The sequence below is a fragment of the Oncorhynchus masou genome, chromosome 5 (assembly GCF_036934945.1).
Source record: "Oncorhynchus masou masou isolate Uvic2021 chromosome 5, UVic_Omas_1.1, whole genome shotgun sequence".
In the NCBI taxonomy this organism is placed as follows: domain Eukaryota; kingdom Metazoa; phylum Chordata; class Actinopteri; order Salmoniformes; family Salmonidae; genus Oncorhynchus; species Oncorhynchus masou.
In genome coordinates this window covers 22,235,847-22,251,156 of record NC_088216.1, presented here as the reverse complement: position 1 = coordinate 22,251,156, position 15,310 = coordinate 22,235,847, and the positions used below count along the sequence as shown (strand labels likewise).

At 42.4% G+C, this 15,310-nt stretch overlaps 1 protein-coding gene across 1 annotated transcript in view; it reads left to right on the top strand.

Annotated features, from left to right (window-relative positions):
* The window catches only part of LOC135537166 (E3 ubiquitin-protein ligase NEURL1-like), a 70,952-nt gene extending 56,194 nt beyond the window's left edge, over positions 1 to 14,758 (top strand). The window contains exons 5-6 of the mRNA XM_064963379.1: positions 8,490 to 8,669; positions 10,786 to 14,758. Of these exons, the coding sequence (XP_064819451.1) occupies positions 8,490 to 8,669; positions 10,786 to 11,042 (437 nt within the window). The 3' untranslated portion in view covers positions 11,043 to 14,758. The remainder of the gene's footprint in view (positions 1 to 8,489; positions 8,670 to 10,785) is intronic.
* Positions 14,759 to 15,310: the final 552 nt, after the last annotated feature.

Genomic DNA, 15,310 nt, shown 5'->3' with positions numbered 1-15,310 from the left:
AATTCCTGAGCTCCCCTAGTGGGGGAGCGCCCTTGGTAGGGTGAGTGAACACAGAAGGTCAAGATTAGGGCTCCTAGCTAGCATGCTCGCTAAGAAGCAACAATTGGATATTCAGAGACAATGAATGAACACATGAATGCATGAAATCATTTATGATTGAAAAGTTAATTAATGAATGATTAAGAGTAAGGAATAAATGAATGAATGGATGAATGGATAAACAAATGAATGAACAAATGAACAAATGTGGATTATAATCAACGTGGCTTATAATCAACACGACACGTTTTACATGTCCTGCATTGCAGGAAAGTTGTCCAGCAACGGAGTGATCAAATTAACATCCTATATCTGTAAATGGAGAGGATGATGGTGTGATAGTGTTGGAGGGAGGGAGAGAACAGCAGTAGAGAAATAGGACACTATTACTCTGACCCTCTCCCCATACATTATAGATTCCATTAGAATGTCAGCTCGTTCACGCTCAAGTGAACAGTCTCGCCCGCCACCCACAGCTACTCCAGCCACTGTAATTCTTTCTTTCGTTCTTTCTTTCTTTCTGTCTCCCTCGTTATTTTCTCCCTCCTTCAGACTGAAACATTGAAACATCCTTGGGTCTGACATGGTTGGCCGTTTATTCACCTTTCCTGCCATCGCTCTCTCGCTCCCTCTTCCTCTCTCTCGCTCTCTCTTCCTCTCTCTCTCGCTCTCTCTCCCTCTCTCTCTCCCTCTCCCTCTCTCTCTCACCTTCTCTCACTCTTCTCTCACTCTTCCCTAGCAGTTACACACACACACACACACACGCACACACACACACCGCGTACTCACCACTGGATTGTAATGAGTGGTAAAGGGCAGCATATGACGTGAGTTAGTATCCAGTGCGGTCTGTGTTTACAATGAACATGATCTCTCTAGCCTCTACTACTATATACGCACGCACGCACGCACGCACGCACGCACGCACGCACGCACGCACGCACACACACACACACACACACACACACACACACACACACACACACACTTTCCATGACATAGACAGACCAGGTGAATCCAGGTGAAGGCTATGATCCATTATTGATTTCACTTGTTGAATCCACTTCAATCAGTGTAGATGAAGGGGAGGAGGCAGGTTAAAGCATATTTTTCAAGCCTTGAGACAATTCAGACATGGATTGTGTATGTGATTGTGTATGTAGGGTGACTGGGCAAGACAAAAAATGTAAGTTCCTTTGAATGGGGTATGGTAGTAGGTGACAGGCGCACCGGTTTGTGTCAAGAACTGCAACGTTACTGGGGTTTTCACGCTCAACAGTTTCCCGTGTGTATCAAGAATGGTCCACCAAAGGACATCCAGCCAACTTGACACAACTGTGGGAGGCATTGGAGTCAACATGGGCCAGCATCCCTGTGGAACACTTTCAACACCTTGTAGAGTCCATGCCCTGACGAATTGAGGCTGTTCTGAGGGCAAAAGGGGGGTGCAACTCAATATTATGAAAGGGGCCTTAATGTTTTGTACACTCAGTGTACACATACACACACATACACATACACACGCACACGGCCCTACAAAGATACTAACATCTGATAGAAGGGATGTTACGATGTCAGGGCTATAAACATCTGGATGTTGCAAAACATTTCCTGCACCACTGATAAAACCACTCCCTTCATTTCGGGCCAGATAATATCCTGTCTCTCCCACACACTCTACACACGCCTGCAAGTAGGTATAGTGTAGAGAATCATTTTACCATTTAAACCGCTGTGACATATTGTTTCCATAACCAAAAATATTGTGTTTGCAGCTGATTAGAACTGGTGTGAGTAATAGATGCAAAAAAATGAAACAAATCACAGGAAGCATATAAATATCGCACATCAACCACTTCTTAGACTTGTTTTCAAACAGAATGACAGATCTATAACTCGCATTTCTATGTGAATTTAGTCAGGTCAACCAAAAAGTGACATATTGCAGCTTTAACTATATATACAGTATATACTATCCTATATATAGATTTGACAAAATACCATTGAGAGCCTAAATGTAGAAAATGGTGCTTACAACAAACTTAAAGACCACCCATATACGGTCGCCAAACCTTTCAAAGCTCTTAAAGTTTCTTTGGATATCGTGTTTCAGAAAGCTCAATGGATGTAGAAAGATAAGCAACCACTTTACAACCTCAGTCTCCTCTTTTCCTCCTCCCATCTTCCCCTCCTCCTATTCATCTGTCTACCACTGAACAGATCCCTAGAAGGAAATCCCACACTCCTCTTTTAAGATGTAGATACCTATGATGACCTAAGGTCACTATATGACCACAAAGGTCATCCTCAGTCACAACCATGACTGTAGGGCCAAGTGGCCATTTTGAAGCCACAACCCCATCGAGGTGCTGCGACAGTGTGTGACCCAGTGTTGTTGAGTCAAAGTAGGCCAGTCTCAGTGTCACATAGCCCACATTCCTCAGAATCCTCCCATAGCAGACTGCTTTAGAGGATCTGGACAAACATACTCTTCTTAATAAACACCTGTGTCCCAAATGGCACCCTATTCCCTATATAGTGCACTACTTTTTACTAGGGCTCATAGAGCTCTGGTCAAAAGTAGTGCAGTCAAAAGTAGTGCACCACATAGGGAACAGGGTGCAATTTGGGAGGTAGGGGGAGTGAGCTGCCACAGCTGTCCACAGTCCTTCTCTAAATTAATCTGGGAGTGAACACGAGGATCGGGGCTGGGCTCCACTGAACATAGGTCAGCTGCTGAGGACAAGCCAGATAGGGGATTACAATGGGAGAGATGGAGGACAGAGAGCGGATCGGCACCACCACCACACCTCTGGGTTAGAGTCCATAGGGGGACCTGTCAGTCTAGTAGTAATGTGATCATAGGGGGACTCTGAATAGTAGATGTAGTGGTAGTTTATAAGGAGGATAAGGGTGTGTCCATACGAACTAAGTATAGTTATGGGAGTGTGCGTTATACATAGATATTCTACAAATGACCATCTAAAAACACACAAGACACACACACACACACACACATCACACACACACACACTTAGACATACACACACACTGAGGCACCAAGGGCCTAGGGGCACCAGAGCAACCCTCTACACAAACAAACAGCCCAGGTCTTAGCCCTCCTCTTCAACTACACCAGCATATACAGCCCCATTTAGAAACCCTCCAAAAGACTTGTGCAGTACAGCCTACCACATGACGTAATGCACCATGTCAGTCAGTCATCAGGTAACAGAGATCAGTATTACTGCCAACATGGGTCCTAATGCATTATGTTAGCATTGTCGCAGAACCAAAATGGCCACCTAGTCCAGTGGTTCCCAACCAGGGCCTATCCACAGGGTGTACTAGAGAAGACTCATGAGACCATCGGCCGACTGATAAAATGCACGATTGGGTAAATTGAGTTGGTGGTACAGTAAGCGAAAAAGTTTGGGAACCACTGGCCTAGTCGACAGCCTCTCCAGTGTTCGTGAGCATAGAAAGACCGTAACTGGGCAGCCATTTTGGACCTGGCCATAGATCAATCGCTCCCAGAGAGATGCCAGAAACGGTGGCCGGTCGCCATGTTGTCAGCTGACTGCAGTCTTAATGATGGACCATGGGCCACACACCAGACGACTCATTTTTCACATTCTTCCGCCATGCCATCCAGAAAAACAGACATAGCGCACTGAGAAAGACCATGGAGCTCCTTCCCAGTTACCATAATCCCCATAGGCTTTGATGAACTATTCCTCCGCTCATCCCTGGTGTCTTAAAATAACATGTTATTGAAATGTTCAAGGGTTCCATGTAGTTCATTGTGGCTTGTTTGTCTCTGTTGTTGCTGATGATGTCCCTATTTTTGGATGTTGTGGCTTTAGGGTGAAATGGTGATGATAGCCATTTCCATTGTTCCTAGCGAATTAGGAAAGCTTTTAATATTTTTCATTTTTAATTATGACACATACACTCAACAAGACAGACAATTTTCCTAGTAATTTACTGAACATTAAATAGTCATTCTGTTAGTGCCTACTTAAACCAAAAATAAAACACGGGTCAGAGCAAGACTAACAATGCCTGGATGCATTCAATATGTCTACCTCCATAAATACAGTCTAGAAATAAATGACCTTTGTTTTTGGTGTAGTATCACTTATGATTAGGTGATCCCCCTTTATAAAATCAACAGTGACACTCAATCTTGCTCAGTCTATATAAATTATTACTACTCAATCACTATCAACAATTTAACTAACCAACCGTCAACCAATGTTAAGGAACCACTTGGTCCTTAGATACTTCAAACATCTTTCTCTGACGTACAGGCGTGTACTGTACGTCTGACGTACCCTCTTTCATCGATGTACAGGCATGTACTGTACGTCTAACGTAGCCAGGGTCGCATTCCCACTTTCGGTAATGTGTCCATGTCCGTGACTTTGGAACCCATTATGTCATGTTAATCACACTGGGGTCTCTGAAACATGACCCCTCACCTTAGGCATCACTGGCATGTGCTTCTTAAACGTGGACTCTGAATTTTGTTTCCCTGCCTTCACCACAGAAACAGGGGATATAAAAAAAGAGTGGAACGTGACAAACCCCCAACATATCTCCCGAAACTTCACGCTAGAAATCCCCAAAAGTGATTGAAAAGCCATTTACTTCAATAGGATCATAAGATACATTTTTTATTTTTTTATTATTTCACCTTTATTTAACCAGGTAGGCCAGTTGAGAACAAGTTCTCATTTACAACTGCGACCTGGCCAAGATAAAGCATAGCAGTGTGAACAGACAACAATACAGAGTTACACATGGAATAAACGAAGTACAGTCAATAACACAAAAGAAAGTCTGTACACAGTGTGTGCAAATGAAGGTGGAGGCTATAGTTGAGGTGGCTATAGTTGAGGTGGCTATAGTTGAGGTGGCTATAGTTGAGGTGGCTATAGTTGAGGTGGCTATAGTTGAGGTGGCTATAGTTGAGGTGGCTATAGTTGAGGTGGCTATAGTTGAGGTGGCTATAGTTGAGGTGGCTATAGTTGAGGTGGCTATAGTTGAGGTGGCTATAGTTGAGGTGGCTATAGTTGAGGTGGCTATAGTTGAGGTGGCTATAGTTGAGGTGGCTATAGTTGAGGTGGCTATAGTTGAGGTGGCTGTAGTTGACGTGGCTATAGTTGAGGTGGCTGTAGTTGAGGTGGCTATAGTTGAGGTGGCTATAGTTGAGGTGGCTATAGTTGAGGTGGCTATAGTTGAGGTGGCTGTAGTTGACGTGGCTATATTTACGGTGGCTATAGTTGAGGTGGCTCTATTTGGGGTTGGCTGTAATAGAGGTATCTATAGTTGAGATGGCTCTATTTGAGGTGGCTCTATTTGAGGTGGCTACAGTTGAGTGATCGGTTGAAGAGCATGCATTTAGTTTTACTCGCATTTAAGAGCAGTTGGAGGCCACGGAAGGAGTGTTGTATGGCATTGAAGCTCGTTTGGATGTTTGTTAACACAGTGTCCAAAGAAAGGCCAGAAGTATACAGAATGGTGTCGTCTATATAGAGGTGGATCAAATCACCCACAGCAAGAGCGACATCATTGATATATACAGAGAAAAGAGTCAGCCCAAGAATTGAACCCTGTGTCACCCCCATAGAGACTGCCAGAGGTCCGGACAACAGGCCCTCCGATTTGACACACTGAACTCTATCTGAAAAGTAGTTAGTGAACCAGGCGAGGCAGTCATTAGAGAAACCAAAGCTGTTGAGTCTGCCGATAAGTATACAGTGATTGACGAAAGCCTTGGCCAGGTCAATGAAGACTGTTTTTTATCGATGGTATTTATGATATCATTTAGGACCTTGAGCGTGGCTGAGGTGACCAGCTTGGAAACCGGATTGCATAGCGGAGAAGGTACAGAGGAATTCGAGATGGTCGATGATCTGTTTGTTCACTTGGCTTTCGAAGACTTAGAAAGGGTAGGCAGGATAGATATAGGTCTGTAACAGTTTGGGTCTAGAGTGTCTCCCCTTTGAAGAGGGGGATGACCACTTTCCAATCTTTAGGAATCTCAGACGATACGAAAGAGAGGTTGAACAGACTAGTAATAGTAATCATTCATCTGTCTACAAATGTACTGTATAGTAACTGTATAGCACACTTAGAGAAAAACCCCTCTGATCTTTGTAGGCCTATGTCTTCATAACATACCAACTCTTCTTTCAGATTCAGATAAGCTTTATTAGCATGAATGAACAAGGCCACTGTTGCTTAAACCAGTTGAGAAAATGACACCAACATTAACAATAAAGTAAATAAAAAAGTATTGTAAGGGTGATTCGAGAATGGGGGGAAAATTTATATATGAGATAAATATTATATAGAATATATATATATAATAAATATTACCAGATGTTTTTTTAAATGAATATAAATAAAATAAATACATCAAAATAGTAATAATAATCTTTCTTTCTCTCGGTTCTTTATGATATAGGATCATTCTTCAATGTAGAACCTACTGGATAGTCCACTTACAGTGCTAAAGGTGCCTATAGTTGAGGTGCCTATAGTTGAGGTGCCTATAGTTGAGGTGGCTATAGTTGAGGTGGCTATAGTTGAGGTGGCTATAGTTGAGGTGGCTATAGTTGAGGTGGCTATATTTGAGGTGGCTATAGTTGAGGGGGCTATAGTTGAGGTGGCTATATTTGAGGTGGCTATATTTGAGGTGGCTATAGTTGAGGTGGCTATAGTTGAGGTGGCTCTATTTGAGGAGGCTATAGTTGAGGTGGCTCTATTTGGCGTTGGCTATAGTTGAGGTGGCTATAGTTGAGGTGGCTCTATTTGAGGTGGCTATAGTTGAGGTGGCTCTATTTGAGGTGGCTCTATTTAAGGTGCCTATAGTTGAGGTGCCTATAGTTGAGGTGGCTATAGTTGAGGTGGCTGTAGTTGACGTGGCTATATTTGAGGTGGCTATAGTTGAGGTGCCTATAGTTGAGGTGCCTATAGTTGAGGTGGCTATAGTTGAGGTGGCTCTATTTGAGGAGGCTATAGTTGAGGTGGCTCTATTTGGGGTTGGCTATAGTTGAGGTATCTATAGTTGAGGTCGCTCTATTTGAGGTGGCTCTATTTGAAGTGGCTATAGTTGAGGTGGCTCTATTTGAGGAGGCTATAGTTGAGGAGGCTATAGTTGAGGTGGCTATAGTTGAGGTGGCTATAGTTGAGGTGGCTATATTTGAGGTGGCTATATTTGAGGTGGCTATAGTTGAGGTGGCTATAGTTGAGGTGGCTATAGTTGAGGTGGCTCTATTTGAGGTGGCTATAGTTGAGGTGGCTCTATTTGAGGAGGCTCTATTTGAGGTGCCTATAGTTGAGGTGACTATAGTTGAGGTGGCTATAGTTGAGGTGGCTATAGTTGAGGTGGCTATAGTTGAGGTGGCTCTATTTGAGGAGGCTATAGTTGAGGTGGCTCTATTTGGGGTTGGCTATAGTTGAGGTGGCTATAGTTGAGGTGGCTCTATTTGAGGTGGCTATAGTTGAGGATGCTCTATTTGAGGAGGCTCTATTTGAGGTGCCTATAGTTGAGGTGCCTATAGTTGAGGTGCCTATAGTTGACGTGGCTATAGTTGAGGTGGCTATAGTTGAGGTGGCTCTATTTGAGGAGGCTATAGTTGAGGTGGCTCTATTTGGGGTTGGCTATAGTTGAGGTATCTATAGTTGAGGTGGCTCTATTTGAGGAGGCTATAGTTGAGGTGGCTCTATTTGTGGTTGGCTATATTTGAGGTATCTATAGTTGAGGTGGCTCTATTTGAGGAGGCTATAGTTGAGGTGGCTCTATTTGGGGTTGGCTATAGTTGAGGTATCTATAGTTGAGGTGGCTCTATTTGAGGAGGCTATAGTTGAGGTGGCTCTATTTGGGGTTGGCTATAGTTGAGGTATCTATAGTTGAGGTGGCTCTATTTGAGGAGGCTATAGTTGAGGTGGCTCTATTTGGGGTTGGCTATAGTTGAGGTATCTATAGTTGAGGTGGCTCTCTTTGAGGTGGCTCTATTTGAGGTGGCTCTATTTGAGGTGGCTCTATTTGAGGTGGCTCTAGTTTAGGTGGCTATAGTTTAGGTGCCTATAGTTGAGGTGCCTATAGTTGAGGTGGCAATAGTTGAGGTGGCTATAGTTGAGGTGGCTCTATTTGAGGTGGCTCTATTTGAGGTGGCTGTAGTTGAGGTGGCTGTAGTTGAGGTGGCTATATTTGAGGTGGCTGTAGTTGAGGTGGCTATAGTTGAGGTGGCTCTATTTGAGGTTGTCTATAGTTGAGGTGGCTATAGTTGAGGTGGCTATATTTGAGGTTGTCTATAGTTGAGGTGGCTATAGTTGAGGTTGCTATAGTTGAGGTGGCTCTATTTGAGGTGGCTCTATTTGAACTCTATATGCTTTCATAACCATCTTTTTTCTCTCTGTCTGTTCTCTGGCTCCAGGTTCCACACATCTCGGGGACCAGCCGGCGCGGGCTCCCTCCATCCCCAGCTCTCCCTCCTCCTCACCCCACACCCCTAGCGCCCTAGCCCTGGCCCTGGGTAGTGGAAGCTCCGACCCTGTCCTTAACGGAGGCCTGGGAGGACCCAGCTCTGCGGCCTACTGTGGTGGCTCTGCGGCAGGTCTGTACCTTTCAGAGCCACTCTATTAATCAAACTATCAAACCCACTGCAGGGGGTTAAGAGAGGAGAGAGGGGGACACTAGGTAGCAGATGTCCTGGGTGGTGAGTCTGTTCGGTAGATTGCTTCTCGTGCTGTGCAGCGGGAGGACACAATGTCTCGTCTACTGTTGTAGTTAGGTAATGTGAGGCTGCCTTCATAGTAGAACAACAGTGGAAAAATGGGTTTGTACTGTATTTATTGTAAGGAATGTATTGATCAACACTGTAGATTAGATCCATTACATCAGTTCATACACTACCGGTCAAAAGCTTTAGAACCTACTCATTCAAGGGTTTTTCTTCCTTTTTACTATTTTCTACATTGTAGAATAATAATGTAGATATCGAAACAATGAAATAACACGTATGGAATCATGTAGTAACCAAAATGTGTTTTAACATATAAAAACATATTTTATTTTTGAGATTCTTCAAATATCCACCCTTTGCCTTGGTGACAGCTTTGCACACTCTTGGCATTCTCTCAATCAGCTTCATGAGGTAGTCACCTGGAATGCATTCAATTAACAGGTGTGCCTTCTTCAAAGTGAAATTGTGGAATGTCTTTCCTTCTTAATGTGTTTGAGCCAATCAGTTGTGTTGTGACAAGGTATGGGTGGTATACAGAAGATAGCCATATTTGGCAAAAGACCAAGTCCATATTATGGCAAGAACAGCTCAAATAAGCAAAGAGAAACGACAGTCCATCATTACTTTAAGACATGAAGGTCAGTCAATACGGAACATTTCAAGAACTTGGAACATAGTTTCTTCAAGGGCAGTCGCAAAAACCATCAAGCGCTATGATGAAACTGGCTCTCATGAGGACTGCCACAGGAATGGAAGACCCAGAGTTACCTTTGCTGCAGAGGATAAGTTCATTAGAGTTATACCAGCCTCTGAAATTGCAGACAAATAAATGCTTCACAGACTTCAAATAACAGACACATCTCAACATAAACTGTTCAGAGGAGATTATATGAATCAGGCCTTCTTGGTCGAATTGCTGCAACGAAACCACTACTAAAGGACACCAATAAGAACAAGAGACTTGCTTAGGCCAAGAAACACAAGCAATGGACATTACGTCAGTGGAAATCTGTCCTTTGGTCTGGAGTCCAAATGTAAGATTTTGGTTCCAACCGCCGTGTTTTTGTGAGTGAATGGATGATCTCCATATGTGTATTTCCCACCGTGAAGCATGAAGGAGGAGGTCTTATGGTGTAGGGGTGCTTTGCTGGTGACACTGTCTGGGATTTATTTAGAATTAAAGCACACAAGCAGCATGGCTACCACAGCAATACTCCATCCCATGTGGCTTTTCCTTTATTTAACTAGGCAAGTCAGTTAAGAACAAATTCTTATTTACAATGACTGCCTAGGAAGAATGGGTTTACTGCCTTGTTCAGGGGCAGAACGACAGATTTTTACATTGTCAGCTCAGGAATTTGATCTAGCAAACTTTCGGTTACTGGCCCAACACTCTAATCACTAGGCTACCTGCCCCCGGGCTTACTGGGACTATAGTTCGTTTTTCAACAGGACAATGACCCAACACACCTCCAGGCTGTGTAAGGGCTATTTTACCAAGAAGGAGAGTGATGGAGTGCTGCATCAGATGACCTGACCTCCACAATCCGCCGACCTCAACCCAATTGAGATGGTTTGGGATGAGTCGGACCGCAGGGTGAAGGAAAAGCAGTCAAAAGTGCTCAGCATATGTGGGAACTCCTGGTTGAGAGAATGCCAAGAGTGCGCAAAGCTGTCACCAAGGCAAAGTGTGGCTATTTGAAGAATCTCAAATATAAAATATATTTTGATTTGTTTAATACTTTTTTGGATACTACATGATTCCATATGTGTTATTTCATAGATGTGATGTCTTCATTATTATTCTACAATGTAGAAAATAGTAAAAAGAAAGAAAGACCAGTAGATGAGTAGATGCTCTGAAACTTTTGACCGGTAGTGTACAGGCAGAAAGTTATTTCACAAGTCTATTGATTACTGACACCCCTAACACATGCTCTCTCTCTTTTCCCTCTCCCTCCTTCCGTCACTACCTCCCCCCTAACAGGAACGACCCCCAGCTCGCCCGTCAGCCTCCCCAAGTCGCCCACCTTCCCATCAGGCAGTGGGAGAGGGCCCGGGTGGCCGACAGGCGATGAGTGCTCCATCTGCTACGAGAACCACGTGGACACGGTCATCTACGCCTGCGGTCACATGTGTCTCTGCTACACCTGCGGCGTCAAACTCAAGAAGATGTCCAACGCCTGCTGCCCCATCTGCAGGAGACAAATCAAAGACATCATTAAGACCTACCGTAGCACGTAGGGGGCCTTTGAAGCTAAGGGCCTCGTAACTGAGGGCCACAGGCATAAGTTAATGGGGGGAGGAGGAAGACGTTGGGGAAAGACTTTGATGAACTTTTAAGATCAGGGAAATGGACAATGAACAGTTCACTCTGGTACTTTTGTGTGATGGATTTTGAGGACGAATCTTGGTTTTTGTTTCAAATGCTGGTAACAGTTAGTACACCTGCACTGCAAAGGTCTCTTGCATTTCCACTTTCCCTCTGACGCAGTGTGTGACGGTTTTTGAAGTGGCGGGTTTGCAACCGCGGCGAGAGCTTCCTCGCTCAACTACAAGTTTTCATTCGACTTGCTCTCTCCAAGGATTCAGGAAGCTTCAGACTTTGAGGAAAGAGAAGACGTGAAAGTACTTTTTATTTTGTCGTTTAAGCCACTTCCAGACGACTGCCGCTCGTTTGCTCGTTTGCATGGAAGCAAACCAGGTGGTTTCAATTCAACGTTTTTGGTCTTGAGATTATGTATTTATGTTGAAGAGGAGAAGGACTGTTAAGTTCCAACATTTGCTTCTTAACTTGACTCAACTTTGTCTGTAAAAAAAAACAACAACAGGCAAAATGTCTACCCTTGTCCACAGATAGTTCTTTATTAACATAACGTCTCAGTATGGCACAACTTCTGTCTGTGTGTTACTTAGGCAAACTGCAGAGCAAAAGAGAGGACTTATTTGTTGCTCAAGGGTTGTGACCGGAAAGGGATGCATTTCTGCAGTAGTCATAGGATTCATCAATAGGAAGATGATCACAGTTGTATAAAGTTGTGGGACGTAAGTATATGACGTGTGAAGGAGGGCTGTATCACCTCTTCCTCCTATTTAGTAAGTCATATATTCTCAACCAAATGTATTTGTGTGGTAGTTCTATAGCACATTCATTGGTGGTAGCTGTCCTGTTGCGCTAGCTCGCTATCTGCTTGCTCTGCAGTGTCGTATGTTGCACTGAAGTCAGTACTGCACTCTCGGAAATGCCCCATCAAAGAAAGGAGAGGATACATATTATTTTACACAATAAATTTAAACAGCCATCGAAACCATGTCACTGGCAGCCTCGGCTCCCAATCCAATCCCAGAATTTGTACCCACATCACGTGACTGGAAGCAGGAAGTGAAAGTACATTTATTGGGTGTTCCTCAGGTCCAGCTGTTAACGCCCCAAAATGGTGACAGTTTACGCAAACGCCAGCCCAATGCACTGTGATTGTTGCCATGGTAATAGCGTTCGACGTTGATCCGACACAGCTCCCTGCCTTAATTTATGAACATTTACTTTGTTACCCAACGGATGTGTCATTAACAATGCTTTGTTTCTATCCATATTTTTCACCAAGACCCCTTACTAAATACCAAATACGATGTTGTGTGTCAGAAGAAAAGCTTTCAGAAACAGGAATTCAGAAACTCAGAGGATAAAATGCACATGAAACAAAACTGAGTTGACCCTAACTTATTTTTATAACTCAAAATACTTACAGGTCAGAGGTCATTTGCATCACAGACACTCAGTAATATGTACACAACCCTAACCCCTATCACGGTACTATTCTAACATCTGCGTAGTGCTTCCACCAGCAACAAATACCCTTCACAGTTACACACATTAATGTAGGGTTATTAGAGGTAGATGGGAGTTCCTCAATGTTACAAGTTGATATACAGTCAGTTACACGTGCTGTCACTTACCCCATATGACTTTTGTCACTTTGGGGCGAATCCTAATTTATACTTAAGTCGAATTATCACTCAGTCTCCCATTGACATCAATGCAAGACTACCTGAGAATATGATTTTGTAAAAGTAAGACTTTTCCCCTTTATGATCAGTATGTGTCATGTATCCCATTGAAAATCCCCTCGTGCTTGTGTGTACTGGAGCTATAGGCCATAGCTTTCTGCCGAGAGCTGAAAAGGCAGTTTTTTATCACGTTTATCTTGCATCCTGGTGTAATTAATAGATAATGGACAAATGAATCTGGAATGTAATGCTGCGACAGTATTTGCCAGCTCTCTGTTTGGGGCAAATACTGACAGATGTTTCGTATACATCCTCTTTACACTCACAAACAGAACTTTGTGTTTTTATGATATTATATGCTACTGCTTGAAGTGTTAATTCACATTTTTAATGTTAATTTATGTTTTAAAAATGAGGCAAATAGTTTTATTGGTGTGGTTGGTAGTATCGAAAGAGAAAAAACATATTTTGTCAGCTTTTTTTCCCGATTGATAGTCATGATTGTAATGTTTATTTCTGGTTGATTGAAACCATGAAATAATCAGCTATTTCTACTTCTACTCTGTATCCTAAAGCCAGGAACGATATTATCTTGTACCTTCCACCAATACCTAGGACTCCCTGCAGTATACAATCATAACACCTCCTTGCTTTGGGTAAAAGACAAGCACAGATGAATAATTTTACAAACCCTGAATATTCAGACGCTGAATTTTTTTGTAATTTTGACATTGTTGTTTATGCCTCCTTTCGAGTCCAAACCAGGTTTGTTTTTATAGCTCTTACCAAGTATAAATTTAAAGGCCGTCGTTGTATGGCAATGTTAAATGTCACTTTATATGAATCCTGATTGTACTTTTTAAATGGTCTAGTCTATAGGCAATCTCTAGCATATTCTATCACAGTAAAATTTGTGCTGATACTAAGTGTCCGACGAAATCCGAAATCGAATAAAAAATCATAATAATAAATGTGTTCATCCACCTCGTAATTTGCAATATCTGTGCTAAACGCACTTAATTTCCCCTAATTTCCCCTTAATTTCCCCTTTTCTTTACAGTTGTTTTTTTTGCTGGCCTTTTATTCAAGGAATTTAACCCACAACCACTAATGTAAACAATAGTCATTGAACATACGGTCATGTCATAAATGGCATACCGTACATTGACAACCTATAATAACGTTAAAGTTAAATAGAATGCAAAAACAAAAACAAGGCACCTAAATTGCTGCCTATCATATTTATTGAGTTTACATACAGGATTAATTGAAGTGGTCTGACTCATGTCAGTACTCAGTGGCTTAAAGTTCAGCCCTCCACACAGATACTATGACTAGGGCCCAGAATTGTTCCTGACCTAGTGACCTGGAAAACGCAGGGCCCTAACTATAACACCAACCAGTTGGGGTGTGATACCAATTTACCAAAAAATACATTTTTGGTTTCTCTCCTGATTGTTTATCTTCCATTGAAGTGTTTTGATCTCAGATCCTACTGTACTTGGGTGTTTGCTTTCTTCTTCTACTATCCTCCATTTTATAAAACCTTCTTCAGATATTACTAGACAGGTTTCACCTGGGAATTATACTTTATCTTCTGTCTTTTAGTTGTTTGAGTTGATTGTTCACGCCGCCCTAGTTATTGAACTTTGGGACCAATAGAAGACGAGCAAAAAAATAAAACGCGACATCGCAATCTCCTCGGCCATCATTTAGACAGAGTTCAGGGGTCGATCAGAACGCTACACATAGAAACGTAACATAGGCTAGGTCAACCATGATTGCTCCTATTTTCCATGATATAGAAGAATATATGTTCTATGTTGTGACTCATGCATTGTTTAAGATACTTTGCAAACCTGTCTTTATTTGAAAACTAGTTTCCAAGTGATCTGTTTGTGAGCTATGTGAGTCGGATGATTGTGTCAATAAACTATCCAGGTGTGTTTCAAGGAAGTGTCTGTGCCAGCTTTTCTCATAAAACTTGAATAGAACATAAATGACAAAAAATGTGATTACAAGTTAATTCTATATGTTCTATCACATCTCCAATATCTTAATATGATTGGATTATCTCCCATACGTATCCAACTATAACATGCACTTGATGATAAATTCTTATTTATTATATCCATACTCTTGATTTGAATTAATCCAGTAAATTTCTTTTTTTTACATTTATTTAACTTTTATTTAACCTGGAAGGGCTCATTGAGATTTACAGTCTCTTTTTCAAGAGTGTCCTGGCCAAACTACAGGTAATCTAGTAAAAAAACAACATAGAATTCACAAGAGTATAGCAAAATCATAAAACAGCTAATTAAAAACATTGACAGGTCAGGGAACCAGCCTCAAATCAACCTTCCGAACAATAAAAATGCCCAAATAAAATGGTAGTAAACCCAAAATGGCTTTGTAAATAAAAGTATACCAGTGACTGAGCCTACGATTGACTAGAGAAGGCCAGCCAACCCTGGTATATAAAGTGCAGCGGTGCGTAAGGG